General features: G+C 42.1%; 1 protein-coding gene across 1 annotated transcript in view; it reads right to left on the bottom strand.

Moving 5' to 3' along the window:
- SCML2 (Scm polycomb group protein like 2) overlaps positions 1 to 21,269 on the bottom strand; it is a 60,400-nt gene that overhangs the window by 18,270 nt on the left and 20,861 nt on the right. Inside the window, exons 4-7 of the mRNA XM_032205736.1 lie at positions 20,672 to 20,906; positions 16,399 to 16,487; positions 14,771 to 15,014; positions 1,632 to 1,882 (exon numbers count right to left, since the gene is read on the bottom strand). Coding sequence (XP_032061627.1) covers positions 1,632 to 1,882; positions 14,771 to 15,014; positions 16,399 to 16,487; positions 20,672 to 20,906 — 819 coding nt within the window. The remainder of the gene's footprint in view (positions 1 to 1,631; positions 1,883 to 14,770; positions 15,015 to 16,398; positions 16,488 to 20,671; positions 20,907 to 21,269) is intronic.

Genomic DNA, 21,269 nt, shown 5'->3' with positions numbered 1-21,269 from the left:
GTGAGATGCCTCCAACTAGTCTCAATTTCTTTTTCGTGACAGCCAGAGGAGCACAAAACTCTTACACAGAAGCACACATCCTGCTCCACCTGAGTACCTCCTTAAGATACAAAATGCATTCAGTGATCTCCCTTAAAGCCCCCCAGATTTACAGAGAACACCCTGCCCACCAGCTCAGTCTGTCTGGGTGGGCACAGCTTTCTTCTCTTTACCCTCTACCTCTGGGAAGTTTCATAAACCAAGCAAGAGAGAAAGCTGGAGACCACCTGCACCAGTTTGGATGCCTGACTGGGAGGGGAAGGCAGCAGCGAGACCGCTCAGGGTTCATTTTCCAGTCTTTGGAATCATTCCTTACCCTGCTGCCATCACTTCAGCAAAGTGACTGGCTCCAGTTCTGTGCCAGCACCTTTTGGGTGTGCTCCAATAAAGGTGTTTCACTAGCACTTCACACTGAGCAGCACTGATGGGAGAGGTCCCCCTTGTGCCATTCCTCCATCCCTTCACCTGCACCACCTGCAATTCTTCCTATACGCCCACACTGACCCAGGCTGAAGGAAAAAAAAAGAAAAAAACAACAAAAAAGCAAAACTTCCACATTTTGTAAAGCTGGGGGTGGATGGGGGTGAGAAAACCCAACAAAAAGCAGTGCCTGCCACCCTCAACTTGTGCTAATGCAAAGCAGGGAGTAGCAGGGTGGCAGATACAAACTGTCTAGGGAAAGACACTGCAGGGCTGCTGCTTCAGAGCCTGGCCTCGACACCCTGCAGGGGCTGAACGAGCCTCAGGAAACAGATTGTGCTTCCACAGCAGCTCAGGGCTTGTCTGAATCTGCCCGGCTGTGATCCTGCCCTTCCTCACAGTAGCAGCAGCATTCGTGCTTCTCTGTGGGGATCAGATAAAGATGGGAGTAGAAGGGAGAGGTGTGTGGGCAGCTGAACCAGCCCACCCTGGGATCATTCGCCTGCCAGTGCTGGTGGAGGGGAACGGGGTGACAGCACGGCCGACCCGATAGCAGCCGGTGGTGCCCGAGCATCATCCAGCCCTCGGAGTCAGCTCTGAGGTGAAAAAGGCACCACAGCTTTCAGGCTCGCACCTGGGGAAACCCACTGCCTGGGAGGAAGCTTCGTGGTTCGTGCAGGATCCCCAGGACAAGGGGGTAGCCAAGAGATTAACGTGGCAGGTCCACCTGTACACTTAAGACGCCTACGTTTTGTGCCAAAACCCTCAATGCTCCTAACCCTCTGTTGCTAAACATGAGACCAAAAAGTAAGCAAACTGTGTACGTATGGTTCAGTAACAAAATAATCCAGACTGGAAAGCCTAAAGGTTTCCCTGGAAATATTCCCCTGGAATATTTCTGAAAATGGCTAGTTCTGAATAGTCATTTTCAACAGCAACAACTCACCCATAAATCAATCTAAATCGGTATTCCTGTTCTAGAATAAGATAATCCACAGAAGCTTATCCTAAAATATTCCAGAATAGCTATTCTAGGTTGTTTCCTATAATCAACTTCTGAAGACAGTTAAAGCCCTGAAGGCTGAAGAAAAGCCAGAAAATTAAATTAAAAAAAAAAAAATTCTCACTACAAAATTTTGCAATATAAAGTAAAATAGTAGATAAGGACTAACCTTTTTTCCCGGTTTTAAACTTTTTTTCCTTGTTTTAAGATTCTCAGTATGAGAGGTGCTTTTGGTCAGGGGGATATTTTTAGGAGACCTGCCCTTCTTGGGAACTGCAGACTGTCCAGGGGGTTTGCCCCGACCTGGCTTCCTGCCTCGCTGCGCTGGTACTGGAGCAGATTTCTGTGGAGACTGCATTGAACGCCGGGTCACTTTGGAAGGGGAAGATTGGATTTTTGCACTGCTCTTTGTAATGGCAACTGAGGAAAAACAAAAACAAAAGGGAAGGGGGGGAAAAACCTCAAAATGAATGATGGAAAGCAACTTTTCTAATAAAGGCTTAAAAAAAAAAAATAAAGTGTAGTGCACAATTCACATCGAAAAAGAAATATACGTGGATAGTTTGAACTCAAGCAGTTGGCACGAAACTATTCAACTTCTTTAAAGCCAAAGAGAAAACTCTTATACCCATTAGTCTAGAGGGATTTGCCTAAGAAAAAAAGAAACACATTCAAATAAAAATTAAAAAAAAAAAAAGTATTAATCCACTCACCTTATAAATGCTTTCTGTAATTTTCATTATAACAAGCTAGAGCGCCATTCATCAAGAAGGCCTTCAAAATGCTTCTCAAGTTATACAGCCCATAATACATCCCCTCTCCTCTCACAGCACTTCCCACTACCACAAGACACGCTGACTACTTCTAGGAAGCTACAAAGCGATTTGGAGCAGTGAAGAAATCATCCAATTGAAGAGGAGAAAGTGGTGCTAGGCAAAGTACCACGAATAGGCATTTGTCTGAAATGCTACTTTAGAAAGTTAAGTTCACATAATTGTACCCAGCTTTTTCTGCCAGGAGCCACCCAGACTTCAATTTTTATTTAGAAGAAGGACTTCCAAAATTAAAGCATAAAATAACATCTATATTCGTTCGTAACACTGAAGTGGTTCTCTGCTGAATCTCCCACCGCAGTACGAAATGGAGCCGGCATGAATGTGCTGTGACTGCATTATAATTTGATGCGAACCTGCAAGCTGTAATCAGATTTCTCTGAGCTACACGTGCTAGTTAGCAATCATTTCCACCCGTCTCACCTCTCTGAAGTAATAATGCTGATTTTGTTGTGACATTTCTCTTAGCAACAGATGGATTAAAACACCAGGAGGATGTCAGACAGAACCTAAGTGCATGGGCACAGCATCAGGGAGATGCCCTGCACCATGCTACCTGCGGCCAGCACAAAGCCATGACCCAAAGAGCCCAGGAAGAGCTACGTGCTGTTTCTTGGACTGGTTGCTGGCAGGCAGATGCAGAAGCTGAAAGGGAGAGGGAAGTAGAGGATGAAAATGGGAGATTTTGTGACAGCAAACCACCCTTGTTACAGGAGGTGTGGGAAAAAGAGAATACACAGCATCTTTGAAAGCATTTCATGCCCTTATACTAAGATCATCTGGATTTCTAGCATGATACTGTCTTTCCCACAGCCTTTTGTGGCTCCCTGATGCAGGAAAAGCTCCCCATGATCCACCTGAACTATAAACGCTGTGAGCTTCAGGTGATGTGACCTACAAGTATTACAAGCGAGGGTCCAAGTGGGCTTTGACTGTGTCAGTCACCAGCACCTGATACAAAGGACTACTGCAGACTAAAACTTTAACATGGGTGACTTCTAAAAAGTTAATTTTTTGGATTTTGGTGAATTTGTAACATTTCTCCCCCCCCAGACTATTAGCACATTGAGACTTTCTGGTAAGCAAATGAAACATATATTTGAAAAGAGATCTTGTGAATATACCTGGAGATTAAGCAGCAGCTTTAACATCTCGCTGCACAAGTGATGGCCACCTGAACAGTTACCCAGCTTTACAACTGTTGTTACTTTAACTCTGAAGTTTTATTTACCTGTTACAAAGTTTTTGCAATATAAAATGTCAAGGCAAGACGAACTACACACTGCAAGCAGACTTCTTATAAAGTACAGGTTCTATCGACACACGTTTCTAAAGCTGTAGGAGCATTTACATACACTGATTTGTCTGGTTCAGCCAAACTAATCTAATAGTCCTGAATGGCAGGTCAGGAGAAACTCCTTCATTACGGCTGGCTGCAATCCTAAGACATTAAATACAGACATTATATCCCTAGGTACCCGAGAAGGACCACCTTCTCGACATGGAAAGCAATCGCTTTCCTTATATTTGTCTATACCCAAACTTACTTTCATAGGCAATGACAGCTTAAAATAAACCGAGGAGAATTTTAACCACCTCCTGGCAAGGCATTAGGCTCATGTATCTGAACTGCTGAGTGACAACTTGCATTGAGCAATGCTTCTGGAAAAGCAGACAAATATCAACTGTACGCTGTACTAAACAGTACTATATATTATGTCCTACATTAGGCTTACACGACGGTAAAATGCAGCTCTTTTTATTTAGTCATGCCACGCAATTAGGTGTTTAATAAAAGGATCATAAACTCGTAAGTAAACATGGGTTGACAAACTCCTTGTGCCTCTGCTGAAATCTCGCACACGCACATCCATTCTCCCATGGCAAATAAAGCCAGTGCTGCAGACAGAGCTACGTGCAATGGCAGCAGGGTCTACGAGCACAGGTATGAGCTTCGACCCGCTGGGCAACCCCTTCTCCTCTCCAGGAGGATATTTACAGACAAAGAGCAACAAAGCAAGGAGTTTAACCGCTGCGGGCAGCCCTCCTGAAACACAGACAGCAAGGATTCTCAGCACAGCATCCGCCTACCTGCACACGCCAGAGGACCAAATATTAGCAGCATTAGCCATTAAGGGGGGGGCTCAGGTCCCATTTGGTATTTTTTTCTTCTGACTTAAGGCTGAAGCCGCTTTTTTCACTAGGCAGGGACTACAACAAAGCCCATGCTGCCCGGGCAGCCTCCAAGATAGCAGCAAATAAGGAGGCAGCTATTTGCATTTGTTGATTTAAGAGAGGAGAAGGGGAGGGGGAGCTGGGGGGGCAGAGGGAGACTGCTAAAGTAATTCACATATTGTCTGCAGGCTGTATTGACAGTGATCATCAGTCACCTGCTCATACTTCCTTCACCCCGGCCTTCAGAGGGAGACCAAAGGTTACGCCGGGTCAGAGGATCTGGAGGGAAATGAAAAGACATGCAAAACCTAGCTGCCAGCCCACTGCATCTGCAGACAAAGTTATCCCCACTAGACCACATGTTCCAAAAACTAAGACGTTTTAATAGTCTCATGAGGACTTGTTAAAATATATCGATGAAAAGAATAGAGAGAAAAAATGCCAAGCTCTGCTTGCAATTACTGCAGTATTTAGCTGGGATATTTACAACGGGGAAAAAAAAAAAAAAAAAGCACATTTGCCTTTTCAGGATACTGCTTTGCATCACAATGCTCTTCTCATTTGCACAAACAAAATAAAGCATTTGCTTCATGCTGCTCTTCTACAAAAATATCGACCGCTCAAGTTTCAGGAGCTCGATGCGCTGTGTGGCATTCTTTCCCAAGTCTCTTATTTAGATCCAAAAAGCTCTACTGCTGTCCTCAGCGACGGGAGACCGGAGAGCAGCCTACACAAACATGCTTTTCCATTGCAATGTTAGCAACTAAAGGGGGTTTTCAAAGGCCGCCGAGTTCTAGTTGCTCTATGGAGCTAGCAAAGGCCATAGATGATGATGCCCATGCAATACACCAAGAGCTTTCATACTGCTAATGACTGCTTGTTCTAAACTTTTTTTTTTTCCCAAAAAAAAAAATCACTCATGTGAGAATCCAGCACCTATGAGCTTTGTATCCAGCATATTTAAGAGAAACGCACAACCCAAATGTCCTGGAACCCACGCCCTAAAGATGCGTCACCACCAGTCGGTCTTCGTTCGTGCAAGCAGATCCGCTGGAGTCAACTGAGCTTATTTACACGAGAAGGGTATCAGGCTTCAGATGAGGGCCAAACGCCACATGAAGGAACGCAAAATTTAACCCCATAACATTATCCCCAAGATCTCTTGCTAGAATAAGTCAGATACTTGAAGACAACTGAAATCTGAAGCTACTGAGAAGCTCCAGCACTTGGGAAGGGGATGGGGCAGATGACGGCTCCGAATCCTCATGCAATTCTAATTATTAAAATTCCCTCAAATAATCCACAGCGACGGTGTCACTCTACCTCTTTAGCTAAAGCCAAGGAAAAAAAGCTCCCGATTTGTAGTATTTAAACATTTTAAATCTACCATTCAGTTAGTGTCACAGTCTTCAAAAAGCTGAATTGAGATCGCATGAAGCAAGGTACGGGCCCATTTTGCCATGCACTCCGTGAACACAGCGTTGCTTCCTCGGGTGAACGTGCCAATTAGGACAGTAAAAACATAACTTGGTGCTTAAACCAGCACTTCTTTCAAGACAGAAATTATTCTGTTCCTACTGCAGTACTGTTGATACGCCCCCACTGAGGAAGAAGCTGAATGCTGAATATAAAAGCCTGGCCTTTCTCTCATCTACCAGATACAAAAAATAAATAAAAAAATAAAAAATGAGGCAAAGAGATTGAGCAACTTACCCTAAATCCATGTGAGAATCCCACAGTGGAAGCAATGGAAACTGACTTCTTGAATTCAAGCCCAGGGTTTTAACTATAAAATTAACCTTTCATTTACTAAGTATTTATTGTGATAGTTTTGACAAACTGGGAAAGGAAGTGGAAAAGATTAGCAAGTTCTCCAAATAGCTTACTGTCACAGGTTTGTTAATGGGAGTTTGCCACAGGAAGCATGGCAAAGCCCACCTCTACCCAGCAGGTACAAGTTTTAGCATCGTGGTTCTTGATGCTGCTACTTATTCTGTCCAGTTTTTGTCATTATTGCTCCCCACAGAGCATCACCAAGATGAAAGGTGGGCCCCAGGTGAGACAAAACGCCACAAGCTTCAGGGGGCAGCTTACGTGTACTAACATGGTAAATTGAAATTCACTCAGTCCCATCCACCAGTTGGACAACACAACCCCTCATGATATCAGTATCCAGGAGACCTCCAAAAGAGGTCTTGACTTGTGCTGCAAGTGGGGCCTGGCTGAACAGGGAACTCTTGGAAGCAGGGCAGAGAAAGAAAATACATGACCTCTGGAAGCAAGGCCTGGCTTCAGAGGGAGAGGACAGAGCTGCAGCCCACATCTGCAGGGAGAAAACGAGAAAAGCCAAAGCTCACCTTGAGTCGACACCAGCCAGTGTGGTGTTAAGACAACAAAAAAGGCTTCTTCAGGTACACCAACAGCAGGAGGAGGTCAAAGGAAAACACGAGACCGATGCTTGAAGCAGATAGTCACCTAATAAGAAAGGGTAAGTATTTTTTGCCTTTTTTTTTTTGCCTCAGCATTTAACAGTAACAACAGATCTTGGGCTGCCAGGTCCTCAGAGTTGTAGGACCATGACTGTGGGAACAATGGCTTTCCATCTGTGATCACCAAAACTGTAGGAAGAGTTGTAGCAGCTCCATGTTCTTACGTCCACGGGGTGAGATGGGATTCACCCCAGGGTGCTGAAGGAGTTTGTGGATGCTACAAGCTGGACCCCTCTCAACAATTCAGCCAAGGTCGTGGGAGCCTGGAGAGGTCTCTGCCGCCTGGAAGCTGGCCAGTGTTATACCCATGCACAAAAAGGGCATGGGAGAGGGCCCAGGGAACTACAGACCTGTTAGTCTAACCCCAGTCCTGAGAAAAGTTATGCAGAAAAGTGTCCGGGGGGATACTGAAAGGCACTTAAAGAACAAAGCTATGACCAGGCACAGTCAACATGGGTTCGCCATGGGAAAGTCCTGCCTGAGCCACTTATCTCCTTCCACGATAAGGTCACCCACTCGGTGGGTGAGGGAAAGGCAGGCAGCGGATGTAATCCTTCTGGATTTTAGTGAGGCCTTTAGTCCTGGCCCTCACAGCATCTTTCTGAGCAAGTTGTCCAACTGTGAGCATCTTTGGCAACGAGAGGAGGCCCAGAGGCACCCTCACTGCTCTCTGCAGCCTCCTGAGGAGGGGAAGTGCAGGGGGAGACGCCGGCCTCCGCTCCTGGGGCCCGATGGCCGGGCACGGGCACGGTGCAGAGCTGCACCAGGGAGTTCAGGCTGGGCATCGGGAAATGTTTCTGTGCTGTGAGGGTGGGCACACACTGCAACAGGCTTCCTGGAGAGCTGGGTGCTGCCCCGTGCCTGTCAGTGCTCAAGGGGCGTTTGGGCAATGCCCTCAGTGATGTGCCCTAACTGCTGGGCAGCCCTGACGTGCTCAGGCCGATGGACTCGACGGTCTCTGAAGGGCCCTTCCAACTAGACTTCCACCTCTATTCTAAGAGCAAATAAAATATTTTCCATGTAACAATCAAAAATACATGTGCTTGGAGCACTTAAGAGTTTAAAAGGAAATTACAATTACCTTAAATAAGCATGGTAAGATAGTCAAGCAATCAGGCTTACAAATAAGGCCTCAGCTTTGGGAAAGGCAAAACCTTTATTCCTTCCTAAGCGCTTTCTGCCCTGTAGTGGCACCAACCAGGCCTTGCTGCAAGATGCCAAGAAACATTAATACCAAATTAATAAAAAGCTTAACATGTGAGAGAATGTAGGAAATCAGAGCGTAGCCTGAAGCACTGAGGAGTTTTCATGTACAACTCCGAAGACAGCATAAATCTGCTTACTGTGTGTGCCTAACTACTGTGACCTGTTCATGAAAAGAAGCTGGCTGCACTGAAAGCAAAAGGAAATCTCTGGCAGGATGAAATTGCACAATTTCAGCATGTTTCTTTCGCTAACGAAACTTAAGATTTACTGTACTTATCAGATTTTTTTTTTGCTACTTCGAACAATGCAGACTTTTCATAGATTCTACTGTAGCTCTCTCTAAAGTAGCTTCAATGCTGCTTTTGTTTTGTCTGCAAACATTGTGGAGTAGTACTGAAGTTTACAATGACGCTGTACATTTGCGTACAACTCTGCTGAAAATCCAGCAATCCTAACACAATTTCATTATCAACAACAGAGAAGTGCATTAAGTGCATTTTTAGTAACTAGCTTCAAGATCTGTACAAAATACTGAGATCACGTCTGAAGATTAAGTAAAACTAAATAAGAAACCATAAAACAGACAAGATATTTTTTAATCTCTACTTGGGCCTGTCTTACTCTTATCACTGCAGACAGCTTTTAGGAGGAGACCACATCATCACAGGCTGATTAGCACAGTGAAAGATGATCACTCTGGCAATAAATGCACGGAACTGGGAGAAAAGCAATGAGCTGACGCACGGTGTGGAGGGGGAAAGAGAGGAGGGAAGGAAGGGGGCTAACGATAAAAGCTAGAGTGCTTCACTGTTTTTATTTAGATTACTACATCATCTTCCCTTGTTGACCAGGACTCTTTCCTGCAGAGTGCAGAGAGCAGTTCCTGCTTCACGACTTGCTGCATCACCTCGATCTGCCAGAGATTGAACTTCAGAAGACTGTGGTGGAGCAGATAACAGGGATCTACAAAAGCTGGTCCCTCTCCAGATGCAGTTCACACCTAAATGATAGATATAACTGCAATGAAATCAATCTTTGCAGGTGAAACTACTTATTTCCTACATGGCTTGTCCCCACTTGTTCTTTTCTTCATTCTTCTGTGGAAGAGGTTTTACTTACATTACAAATAAGAAGATGGGTTACCTAAACAATTGCCATTTACATGGAATGACTTAACAGTAAAACGAATTTTCACAGAAACAGCAAACCAAAATTGCTCCAAGAATCTCCAGTCATCCTGCCTTCTATTTTAATCGTAAGCCTCAGATACAAGCAGCTACACTGCAATACAAAAATATTCCTAGGCATAGTAACAGCTCTCTGTTAGCCAACTGAGTAAAATAAAAATCAACATGTACAGCAGTTAAATAGAAAAGCATAAGGCGTTTGGCCCAGAAAAAGAGTTGATAGAAGAACATCCAAAAGATATCAACGTTTAAAAAGCCTTTTTAAAACGTATCAAAGGCAGAAGTTACATGGACCCAAGAGATGATCAAATTTCAGAACAAGCAATCACAGGCAGTAATGTTAAAGCAACGAGACTCAATGTTCTTCTTGCATTCACGTTCCCTCCAAGGAAGCTCACATTGGTTCCCATATCAGAACCCCTCTTCACAGGGATTTCAAGCAAGTTCATGACATGAAGTACCAGTAGCAGAGGTCAGAAATCAGAGACAAAACAAACAATAGTGGGTTGGCAGGACACACCGCCCTTAGATTAGTAAGGAAAAACGATGAAACATCCAGGTTACTGATGGCACTGTGCAAGTTTGTCCCTAAAATTGCTTCAAATCCAAAGACTTAAGGCACCTAAAATGTTAAAATGATGCTAACACTCCAGCCAGGAAGGCATGGACAGGACACCTGATGTGTGTACTGGGCAAGTTGCTAAAAAAATATTGTTTTAGCCATAGAACAGAGGGAGTGAACACAAAGATAAATACAATGAGTTGGGGGAGAACCAAACACAGCTTTTGTAGAGAAAAAGTCCCATCTCACAAACCCATTGTACCTTCTTTTTAAGGAGTCAACACACAAGCAGATGACTGAAAGTCAGCAGATGCAGTCTGTGAACTTGCATTTGACAAGATCTCACACCACAGACAAAAAAAAAAAAAAAAAAAAAACAACAAAAAACAGCAATAACAAAAAAAAGCCATAAAAACCCTTAAGTAACAGTGAATATGAGAGAAGGTCCTTATGATCCTTCTGAAGAAATCGTTAGAAAATACCAAGCAGTGTCCAGGAATAAATGGACATTTCCACAATCAAGAGGACTCTAGAGGAATCCTGATGAGATCTCTGCTTGGGCTTGTGCCATTTGAACCGTATATGATCTAGAACAAGAACAAAGCATGAGATGGCCACAAATGTTAAACAATTATATAGTTGGTAAAGAAAGATATTGCAAACTAAGCAGTTGCTCAGCAGATGAGAAAATAGAAGATGAAATTCAGTGTCAAGCAATTCAGAATGATCCAGTTTCTGTGACTAATGAAGCATCACAAAAGGGTCATCTTGGAATGAAAATAAATATTTCCATGACAGCATTAATACATTGCTCAGCAGCAGTCCAAAATCCCAAATACAAATTTAGGAATAAGAGGAATAGAAAACAAAAGAAAAATCAGAACAATGCCACCAAGTCTTAGATATCTCGTGCACTTCTGGTTCCAGTGGCTCAAAAATGACAGAGCTCAGCTGGAAACTGTACAGAATAGCCAAGGTGATCAGTCAAATTAAATTGATCACATAACAAGGTAAAGCAGAACAGGATTTTACAAGTTTGCAATAGAGACAGTTGTGGGAAGATGATAAACCATGGTGGATATCAAGAAAGCTGTTCGGGAATGGCCATTTACTGACTCCTCCTGTACAAGAACTGGAAGCCTGGGAAGCTGTTTCAGTCCAAGAACTAGAGGGCAAAACATGAAACCAGCAGCAAGGAAAAAGCTATCTCCTCTTCCACACACCTCCCTGCTACAGGATGCTTTGGGAGCTAAAAGTTCACGTCTCCAAAACATAAGTGAACAGAAACAAACTCTTCCAGGAGGTACTCAGCATAAATTATTTGGGGCTTGGGCAGTGCTGGGCCGTAGAGTGCCAGATACTAGGAACACATCTGCAAACCTCTCTCCTGTGTGCTTTTGCTTTTCTTCAGACATCTGCTTTCAGCCTCTGCTGGAAAAAGCCTCCCAGAGCAGGTCCTTCACATTCATCCAGCATAGATATTATCATGCCAACTTTTTTCACCAGCCATAGCTCACGCTGCTGCTCCTGTGTGACGAGTCATCTGTAAAAGCACTTAAGGGCCCAAGAGACTTGGAGAAAACAAGCTACTGCATCCTTAAAATATTAACCTTGGGCCAGCAGGTCAACCCAACATCAAGCACTGCTGTCAAACCACACATTACGTAAATTACTACTATCCTAGATATTTCTAAGGAATCCAGCTACAAAATCAGCTAAGTACAGCTTCTGCTCGTATAAACATTAAACAAGCACATCTCATCCCACTAAGCACATGCCCTGACACCCAGCCAGGTCCAACCAAGTCACATCTGCTGGAAGGGACCGAAGACAAAGCATCGGCAAGAAGATTAAGGACTGAACATTAGAAAGTTGCTTTGGACTACTGTTTGTACCTACCTTCGTCGTTTTATCTTCTATTGATCATGTCTTAGTTCTTGAGCTTATCTTTCTAAAACCAATGCGAGTTACAGAGCGCAAGGCTGAAGAGACCACATATCCTGTTTTGAATTAATTCACCAATATCTAAGAAGACCGCGTACAAACTGTTCTTAAAAACAACCCATGACAGAGGGCCCACATTCTCTCTGGGCATCCTAAATGGCTAAGAGAGTAAACAGCTGCAATAAAATGTTCTCTAATTTTCAGATCATCTCCGTTACTGCAGTCTCTCTCTTGCTAAGTGCTAAATCAGACAACAAACACGTAAGTCTCATGGCAGGAAATTGTTGTCTTAGGTACGGATGAAAACTAAAGCATCATTTATCATTTTCATACTTAGATTACAGGATATTGTTCTTGCTTAGTGACTAAAATTTGTTTTGTTTTCAGCCCTTCGCTAGTGATTTGCCACATTTAAATGACTTCAGGAAAAAAGTAGCTATAAAAAACCTGGAATATTTCACATCATACCAACTCTGAAATCTAAGCCACGCTCCGTCAATTTTTTTCACTCTCTACTGTGGCAATTCAGGACAGAAATACTAAACTAACCTGCAGGAAAAAAGTCTGGGCTACAGCGATACCATAATATTTCCAGTGAATTCCTACAATATGTTATCTGTCATGCTTTCTTCCATAACAGGAGTAGTCAATGTTAATGTGACTTAATGAAGAATCCTGACAACATTATCAAATTTCTGAATTGAAATGACTTGATTACACTCTCCTTGAAGCTATTATTTACATTTTAATAAAGGACTCTCATTACAGTACTTTAATGGCTCAAAAGCAATCAAATAACAGTGAAATAAGTAACCTGAGAGCAAAAAATATTTCATCTAGCTATGTAAACTTGACAAATGCACGCCTGAAAAATAAGCACATGAAGCAAAATTTGAAGAAGAAACTCTTCCTGCTCTGAATGGGGAAAAAAAAGGACCACACAAAGTTTTAATAAAACTGCAGTTAACCTTGGAGACGCTTTTAGAACTGCAAACAACAAAATCCTTGGCCTTCACCTTCCTGCTCCCCACTTCTATCACGTCTCTGAAGTTCTCCAGTTTTGACTAAACTTCTGCAAGAACGTTGCCTTGGGTCTTATCAGTGCTTGAAGTGTCACTGTTTTTCATAAAAAGGGGATAGAATCCAGAAAGTGACATGGCTAGGTAATTTCAGCCTGCACCAAATTTGAACACACTCAGGAATTGTGTTTATTTTAATACCCAAACAACTGGAATATTTAATCAGATTTACTAACTAATTGTTATACAACCCTTTGATCTCTACCAAACACTAATCGGCCAAGAAGAATGTTGTACATGTTATCTCAAAACACTGCTGGGTTTCCAGCACTGAAACTGGAGTAGACTAAACAATTTCATAACGCTTCTTTCCAAAAGATACAACTGGAGTCAGCAAACTAAACAGTCATAAAAATATCTTCTAAAAAAAATTTACATCACTTATTTACACGGCCCCTTTCCTATAAAGCCATTTTATTTCTCCATAGTTGACATAATTAACTTACCATAATAACACACCTCATTCGGGACTTCTCCAGACAAAGTCACCCTTCTGAAGAAGCTGAGCTGTGCACTTTACAGATTGGGAACACACACACATCAGGCCGCAGTCAGTTTGGGACCCACTATATCATTTTGGTTGAATGTAGACCGTCCTCAACTCCCTTTCCCATGCCTTCTCACTGCAGATTTGTACCTGCACATCTTGGATCTGCCCGTACAGCTCCACACACCATTGCTCCCTCGCTGAAATCTGCTGCTATGGACTAAACTAAATTAGTTACTGTGACCCAGTAACTGCGGACAGTATTACAGAGGGGCAGGTGAGGACAAGGACACAGAGGAATCAAACAGCTGAGAAAGGGACTCTGAACTCATCTCAGCTAGATCTTCCATACAGCTCATGACCGGTTGGCAAGGGACTGAGAAAAATAACAGGCAGGAAGAAAGCAGCAAGAATGACTGATTTCTTCCCTTCTTTGGCACCTCCTGTGGGAGCTCTGTGATACCAGTTTGCTTGTTCCTTACCTAGCAGCAGCTATGAAAGTGCTCACCGCTAGAACAGCTCAGTCTGGTCAACAGTATTGAAGTGTTTAACTAAAATACAGTTCCCCTCTTTAAAAACCCCTCTTTCATTCAAATCGGAAGAGGGCAAGGGTAGAAGAGCCCAAAGAGTTTGGCAGAAAAAACTTGCATTACAGAAACGTGACAAAGTAGGAGAGGGATTACATTCAGGGTATTTCTCTTTATTCTGTTTTTGACTGTCTAGGGTAGGCGGCTGCAGATTATAAAACAAGGTGGCCATTACTTAAGAGGACTCTATAACCATTAAGCACAAATATCCATAAAGGTACGAGGATGATAAAGCATTCAGAATAGGCAGCTACGAGACAGAATTTTGCGAGTGTGAAGCAAAAGCCTCCTAAATATATATTTGAAACCTTCAACCTTCACAGAAGCAAAGTTGCCCTAATATTCTCTTCTTTAAAAGATTATTTTACTTTATTTTCTTAGCGGTAAGCTTAATGTAAAGTGCTGCTGCAGAGAATATATTGGTATCGTTAAACAGGAGCATCTATCTACAATACAAATGGCAAAACTAGTTTAGTCCAAGATTTTTCACAAGCCCAGGAAAATTCAAGATTATCAAAAGCCCTTCAGTGGTAGAGCATTAAATAAAATGCTTCCAGAGTTACTACAAACAGACAAACCTGTTTCCCAGAAACTATCCTATTAGCTTTAAAATACGTAAAGAAAATTCAACAATATTTCGTCCTCATCAACTGCTCGCAAATCAAATATCCAGTCTTATCTGCATACAGCCAGCTGGTTTTTAAAATTCTGCTGTAATTGAGGGGAAAAACAATTAAGCAATATTATTAGTCATCTTACCATTGTTCCCTGGTGGTTGTAATGCATCTCCTGTCAAGCTACACCATCCAACTGGGAAAATATCTCGAGAATCACATCTGCACCAATAGTCAAATGCTCCTCTCCAGCCATCAAACGTAACAAAAACTTCATCTCCTTTCACATCTCCGATGGTTGCTGGGCAAATCAAGTACGGGTTCTTTCTATCTATAGCTTCAAGTTTCATTCCAACTTTAAAGCAGTTTGTCACAGGTTTTGGTGGTTCCTACAAAAGTAAGATTGGTAGAATATTTGCGTTTGTATGACCCTTTACAAATAATAATAATTAAAAAAAACAGCAACAGGAAATCCATTTTTCTTCAACATTTTTATTTCTTATACTCACTACTCTCAAAAAGTTACAGTAGACATCCAAAGAAACTTACTGATGCTTCACATTTGCTTTTTCTCTTCTGTGGTATAAAAATCTAGATTCTATTCCCACAAACAGGGTTGGGATAATTAGCAAAATTCCCCATGGCAGCCAGGCTGTGCTGGAAGTATTTACATAAGCAATGGGTTGCACCCAATACATTATGCCTCGGCAGCAAGACAGCAAAGACACCACGATGAAATCATTACATGCTAATAAGGAAGAGGAGGTTTGCAGGGAATGGGAATTTCTGGGGACTGATAACTGTCTGGTAAAAGCTTCACCTCTCAATTAGCCCATGAAAAATTCATTAGCACTGGACGTTATTTATAGGCCTCTGGTAACTAAGCCTGCCTTAGACCAATTCCAAATGGACAAAAGAGAACCAGAAATAAAGTCAACGTGACCAGCAGAAGCGTACCCTCACTGCCGAGCTTGTGACCCAAGGGAACCCAAATGACCGCCTCAGGAACCTCATTCCCCAAAAATGATCTCAGACATACTGATAGGCCAGCACAGGAAGTATGATTCGTCACAGCCCCGCAAATTACAGTAAGTTAACATGTAAGCGATGTGGCTGCAGGCCTGAAACCAACTCCTTGATTTACTGACATACTTCTGAATGTCGTTCTCAGTATCAGAAATGAAGACATCCATTGCGACAGCATCACAACAAAGCCACATTAATATTACTATTGTTTTCATAAATTGTTTTTTCATGTTTCACAGTAGTTTACCCAAGTCATGTTCAAAAACAAGCAGCTTCTTCTACCATCAACTACTTTCTGATTACATTTTACATGATGAGTAATGTGCCCAGTGAAAACACTTAACAAAACCTTTCAGAGCACTACTTTTCTCTGATGGTTCTTGCTCTCCACTAAACAAATTTTTTTTACTCCTGTGCACAATCACTACGTGAATGTGATGCTGTCAAGGAGTGTAAGATGATACATCGTATCTTAAATCCAGGACACAGAAAATGAACTAATGCAATTTTTCTGAACAACACAACATACTTTAGAAGTCTCAGCTCACGAAAAGAGATGCTATCCAACAGGCAGATCACATTCTGTCTGGTTTTGTACCTTGACAATCCACTTCAAAGTAGTTTTATATAATCTTCTGGCCTTCCTGTGCTGCAGACAACAGGCACTATCTTGGCATCCTCACTAAAAAAATGCAATCATGGACCAACTGATGGAAACTCATTTAGTAGCGGCTCTTTTCCTCTTACCTTCTTGAAGAATGCTGCGGGTGCCATTTCAGCTCCATTTAGAGTTCTTAAGAGAAACATCGGCCACGAAGATGCATTCATCTGGAATCCTAAGTAACAAATAAATTACTCGTATACAATATCCCTACCGTCAGTTTGTGAGATACAACGGGAAGAAAATGATATAAAATCGGCTTTACTAATGCCTAATTCCCTGTGTTTTGCACATGGCCAAAATAAAAGTGATCAAGAAGGAACAGACAGGGCAGGTGTTGGTGCAGAAAGCTGTGCAATACACGGCCATCTTCAGCACTTGTTGATTTGTGACTTTACAATTAAGTGTGTGAGACCTACCAACATGCACGTTCTAGCACAGGAGATTACCAGGTCATCCCACATAGCCCCTGGCTCAGTGGAACCTCCCTGGTACAGAAATGTACCGAGATGACCTTTCAGGGCCACTTCTCAATCTCAACTTCCTCAGCTCCAGCTTCCCTCATTTATCGAAGAGCGACCCTCTAATTTTTGAAGCTGTTTTAATTCTTTCACCAGACCACAGGCGAGAAAAAGACCACCTGGTTTCTCCTCTTCCGTCCCCAAAATAAATAAATAGAAATTCTTCAACAAAGAGCACACAACAGAGAAGAACAAACATAAAATGACTTTAATAAAAGCATGTATCATATCGAGAAACAAACTGGAAGATATTTCTACTTCAACATCCTTCATTAAACAAGTGAATAAAAAGCACAAACAGTAATCAAATTTGTTCAGCTGAACTACCTTATTCAAGGAGAACAAAGGTTTAGCTGAAAACACTCTCGTTCCTGAGAACCTTCCCTCAGAATCTACTCTCTGGTTAAAGAAACAAAATGAAAAATACCCCCTTTGCTTTCTGTGTTTTCCAAATGAATGCTTCAAAGTAATGAGTAAGGTAACAAATGCAGTGGACATTTTTTCTACATCTTTAGTATCCTGTATATCTGGCAGATTTTTACAGGAAAAGTGATGTAATAGTGAGAATTGGACATTCCTCCACAAAGCAAACATTACCAAAACCTGCCAGGAACTAAGGAACTTCCTCACAACCAAATCTTGAAGATTCTGTTGGAAAAAAATGTCCCTAGAAAGGTGGAATGGATTTGCAATTCTTCATCAGTTAAATCATTACATCATCTAAAGTTGGACTGCATGGATCATATGGTTTAGCAGTCCTTGAACTTGCAGCTTCAAGCTATTTTCAGTTGGATAAACAGTTTACATGGTGGAACTGCCTATGCAACACCCAAATTAACACAAAGCTCACACCTGAGGAATGGCCTCATAATTTGAGGACTGCTGAGCTGATCATCACCCCTGGTTTGACACCAGCGTCTTTATGCAATCTAAACACGTGTGATTACTGAAATGCAATATTCCTAAGCAGCTAGCAGAGACAGGATACATACACAAAGACAGAGGAACGACAACTACACAACAGTTTCAATTAGCTTCACTTGTCCTGTAAGTTGTCCTGGTAAAAACCATACAAAACGTTATCTTCACCGTAATTTGTTGAGAACATTAAGCTCTCAAAACCATAAAAGCTCCCCTTTGAAAACCAGAAGCTGGAACAAGAACACTTTTCCTACACTAATCATTTTCTCAAAAACCTTAGGTAACACGTATAATTAAACCGATGTTAAAATCAGGGAGGAGGGGCTATTTTAACTTGTGATTATGAGATAACCAGAGCATTAGTATCCAGAAGGTTCCCTACTACTCAGGGAAAAAAAAATAATAAAAAAATCAGTTGCTTAAATGTCTAACAGGAGGTAATTATACACCCAATTAGCTCCCAGCTTTGCCCAGGAACAGGATGCTGTAAAGCTGCCAAGAAAGCTTTTTCAAAAATTTATCTAGGTATGCCAGAATGCTTGATTGCTGGAATTCAGCCTATCTCTAAAAAAAAATCTAAGACAGGAGGGACAAAAATAATGGCACTTGCATTCTTTGCTGAATAACAGCAATTGTTCTGAAGGCAGGTAAGCTTATGTTTCTAGATGCAGGGAAACATCTGCTTGTTTGGTGCTGCACTACAAGCAGCCTGACCGAACAGGAGTAAGAAAGAGTATCCAGAGAACGTGGATTTAGGTCAGAGGTTGGACTCGATGATCTTGAGGTCTCTTCCAACCTAGAAAATTCTGTGATTCTGTAACGGCATCAGTCCTTCTGCTGATGGTCACGGAAAGTTTCTCTTTGTAATGGATCGACTGTCCCCATTATACATAACCCAGAGTTGTGTTATTCATCAGGATAGTTTAGAAACAAGTTTAAAAAAAAAAAATAAAAATCACTGTCATCCTGGACTAAAGCCATAATTTTAATGCCATACATACACGTAAGAACAGACGTCCTCTTCTCTATTACTACCCTTGCTCATACTGGTATGACTGTACTCGTTCTACAAGGTTGTACCAAGCACTTCAGAGAAGCTACACTGAGTTACTTCTCAAAAAAAAAAAAAAAAAAAAAAAATCAGAATATTCCCCTCCAATCTCAAAAATTTCCAGTGTTTCCATTCAAAATGTCTACATCCATATAAAATAAGGAAAAAATAAACCCTTTTGGGTTCAGACTCTATCTCAACTAATACTTCTGCAGACTGGCGCCCAAGCTGCACTGCTTTCTTGTGTTTCTAAAGCAGCACAACAGCACAAAAATCTACCCTGTTAATCTACATGAAGCATCTTAATGGTTACGTGGACTGCTGCTGTATCTGTTTGCCTGCTTAGGAGCAAATCAAGTTTCATGCTGTAATGAAATTACCCCTTTCGCTTCACCTTTCTAGCAGAAGATCCAAAAGCTGTTAACAAATATGGTTGACTGGTTTCTTGAGAGGCCACTAAGAGGAAGCATACCAGTCTTCTTCACTGCACCTCTGCCTTGCCACATGTCACAGTTAGAAGACACCAAAGCCAGAACCATAAGACAGGAAGACAACAATAAGCAATTCTTGGCTACAGTTCATTTTTTACATTAAGAACATTATTTCTTGCATCTTTTAAACATTACAAGAAATAGCAGAATAAAAGAAGTGTTACTGTTGTGTTTTGGCTTGGTTTTGTGGGGAGAAAATTAAAGTAAATGTTGGCTATTATTTTTCCATCTTTTCAAAAGCTGAACTATTTTCAGACCAACGTGAAAAATCAGTTTCTTTAAAGATTTCCACACCTAGAATTTTTAGATATAACAAACATGGTACAAGAATGTAGATCTAGATATACTGATTAATCACAGCAGACAAAAATGATACCACAATTACATGACCCACAGTAATTAATCAGTTAATTTTGAGCATTTGTTTTATAGCAAGGAATTCCTTTGTACAGTTCCACATTTAATAAACTTTCACAGTAAGCTTTGACTAAGCCCAAGCACCATTTCTCAGTTTGGGGAGACATGCCGTGGGCCATACTGCTCATGGAAGGCAAAAGAAATCCTGCAGACTCCCTCTAAGCCCAGGATAGCTGCATCCTGTGCGTTGAGGTTTGTCATGCTCACAAACTCCTCATGGCAAACTGATCCAACCCACATCTGTCAACTTGAGTAGCTGAGAATTGCATGCAGTAAGCTTGCAGCTTGCTAGAGCTCTGGAGTGCCTTTTTCCTGCCTCTGAGCAGAATGCTGCATTAACCAACCCAGTGCCACCTTTCCCAGATCACAATTTGCTCAGAGTGCCTGAGAAAACATTCCAGTTGTTCTGAACTGTATGCACCTTCTGCAGCCCAGCTGAGCCTTTCACACTCTGGTTAACAGGGAGCGCCTTCTAGTGGGCCACTCTGGTTTCCTTAAGAGGAAAACAGGAGTCAGTCTTCTCCAGCACTCTCAATTCTTATGAAGGTCTACTAAAAGGAGCACGGACAGCACCTAGGATGAAAATGTTACCTACTCAGGAGGTAGGGTGTGTGCCAGGGAACGTTTTTAGAAGGGGCACATGACTGTCTCACTGTTACAAATGCTGTCAGACACTACCATCTAACACTGAGGACCTCCACTAAAAACTAAAAGCAAGCAAACAAACAAACAAAAGAACCCACAGCAATTACGCTGCTCATTCTTACGTCAAAAGAATCCAAAAAGAAGAAAACCCCACATTTCACTTACCCTGAATTAGTTTGCTCACCTCTCCTTTCCAGTTAAATAACGGTTTGATGAAATGTTAGTACCGCTGAATTTGCCAAGCCAAAAAGGTAAAATCAACTACACAAGAGCATTACTCCATACACGTGGGTTCAGAAGCTCTGTTTCTTACCCAGCGGAGGCTGGAGCATGCCCCCTTTCTTCTCACAGGTGCCAATGGGCTGTATGTCCGAGGAATCCACGAGCCTCCAGAAATCATTTTTGTTGTCACTTCCATCAAGCCGCAACCTTAGCCTGGCACCAGTGATTCCAATGACCGTGGCTATGCAGACCGAGGTAACGTTGCGAGGATCGTGGGCTTCCAGCTTCATGCCGACTTTGAAATCATTCGTAGGTGGACTTCTGGACTACAGTAAGAGACAAAAGACCTTTTCTTACTTTCTTTAGTGTTGCTAAATGTACTAGCTAGGTCACTATACAGCTTTCGTTCACTCAAACATTACAAATAACTGCTAAATATCAAGAAGCTTTTCAACTTGCAGCATTTAGCAGCAGATCAGAGAAGAAGTGTGGATAACCTCCCACCAGCACCATCTCAGACACTTGGTGTTTCTGCTTCATAAACGCCTGCCTGCTAAAAAGATCAGCACTGCCAGGAAGGGTAACAAGGGAATCCTGACAAAAACAGGAATACAAAGATGGGGGATTAATACTTGCAGTGAACGGAAAGCTAGGACCTCAAGAAACATGACAATCAACAAAACCAAACA

The sequence above is a fragment of the Aythya fuligula genome, chromosome 1 (genome assembly GCF_009819795.1).
Source record: "Aythya fuligula isolate bAytFul2 chromosome 1, bAytFul2.pri, whole genome shotgun sequence".
Lineage (NCBI taxonomy): Eukaryota > Metazoa > Chordata > Aves > Anseriformes > Anatidae > Aythya > Aythya fuligula.
This window is presented reverse-complemented; position numbering and strand designations above follow the sequence as displayed.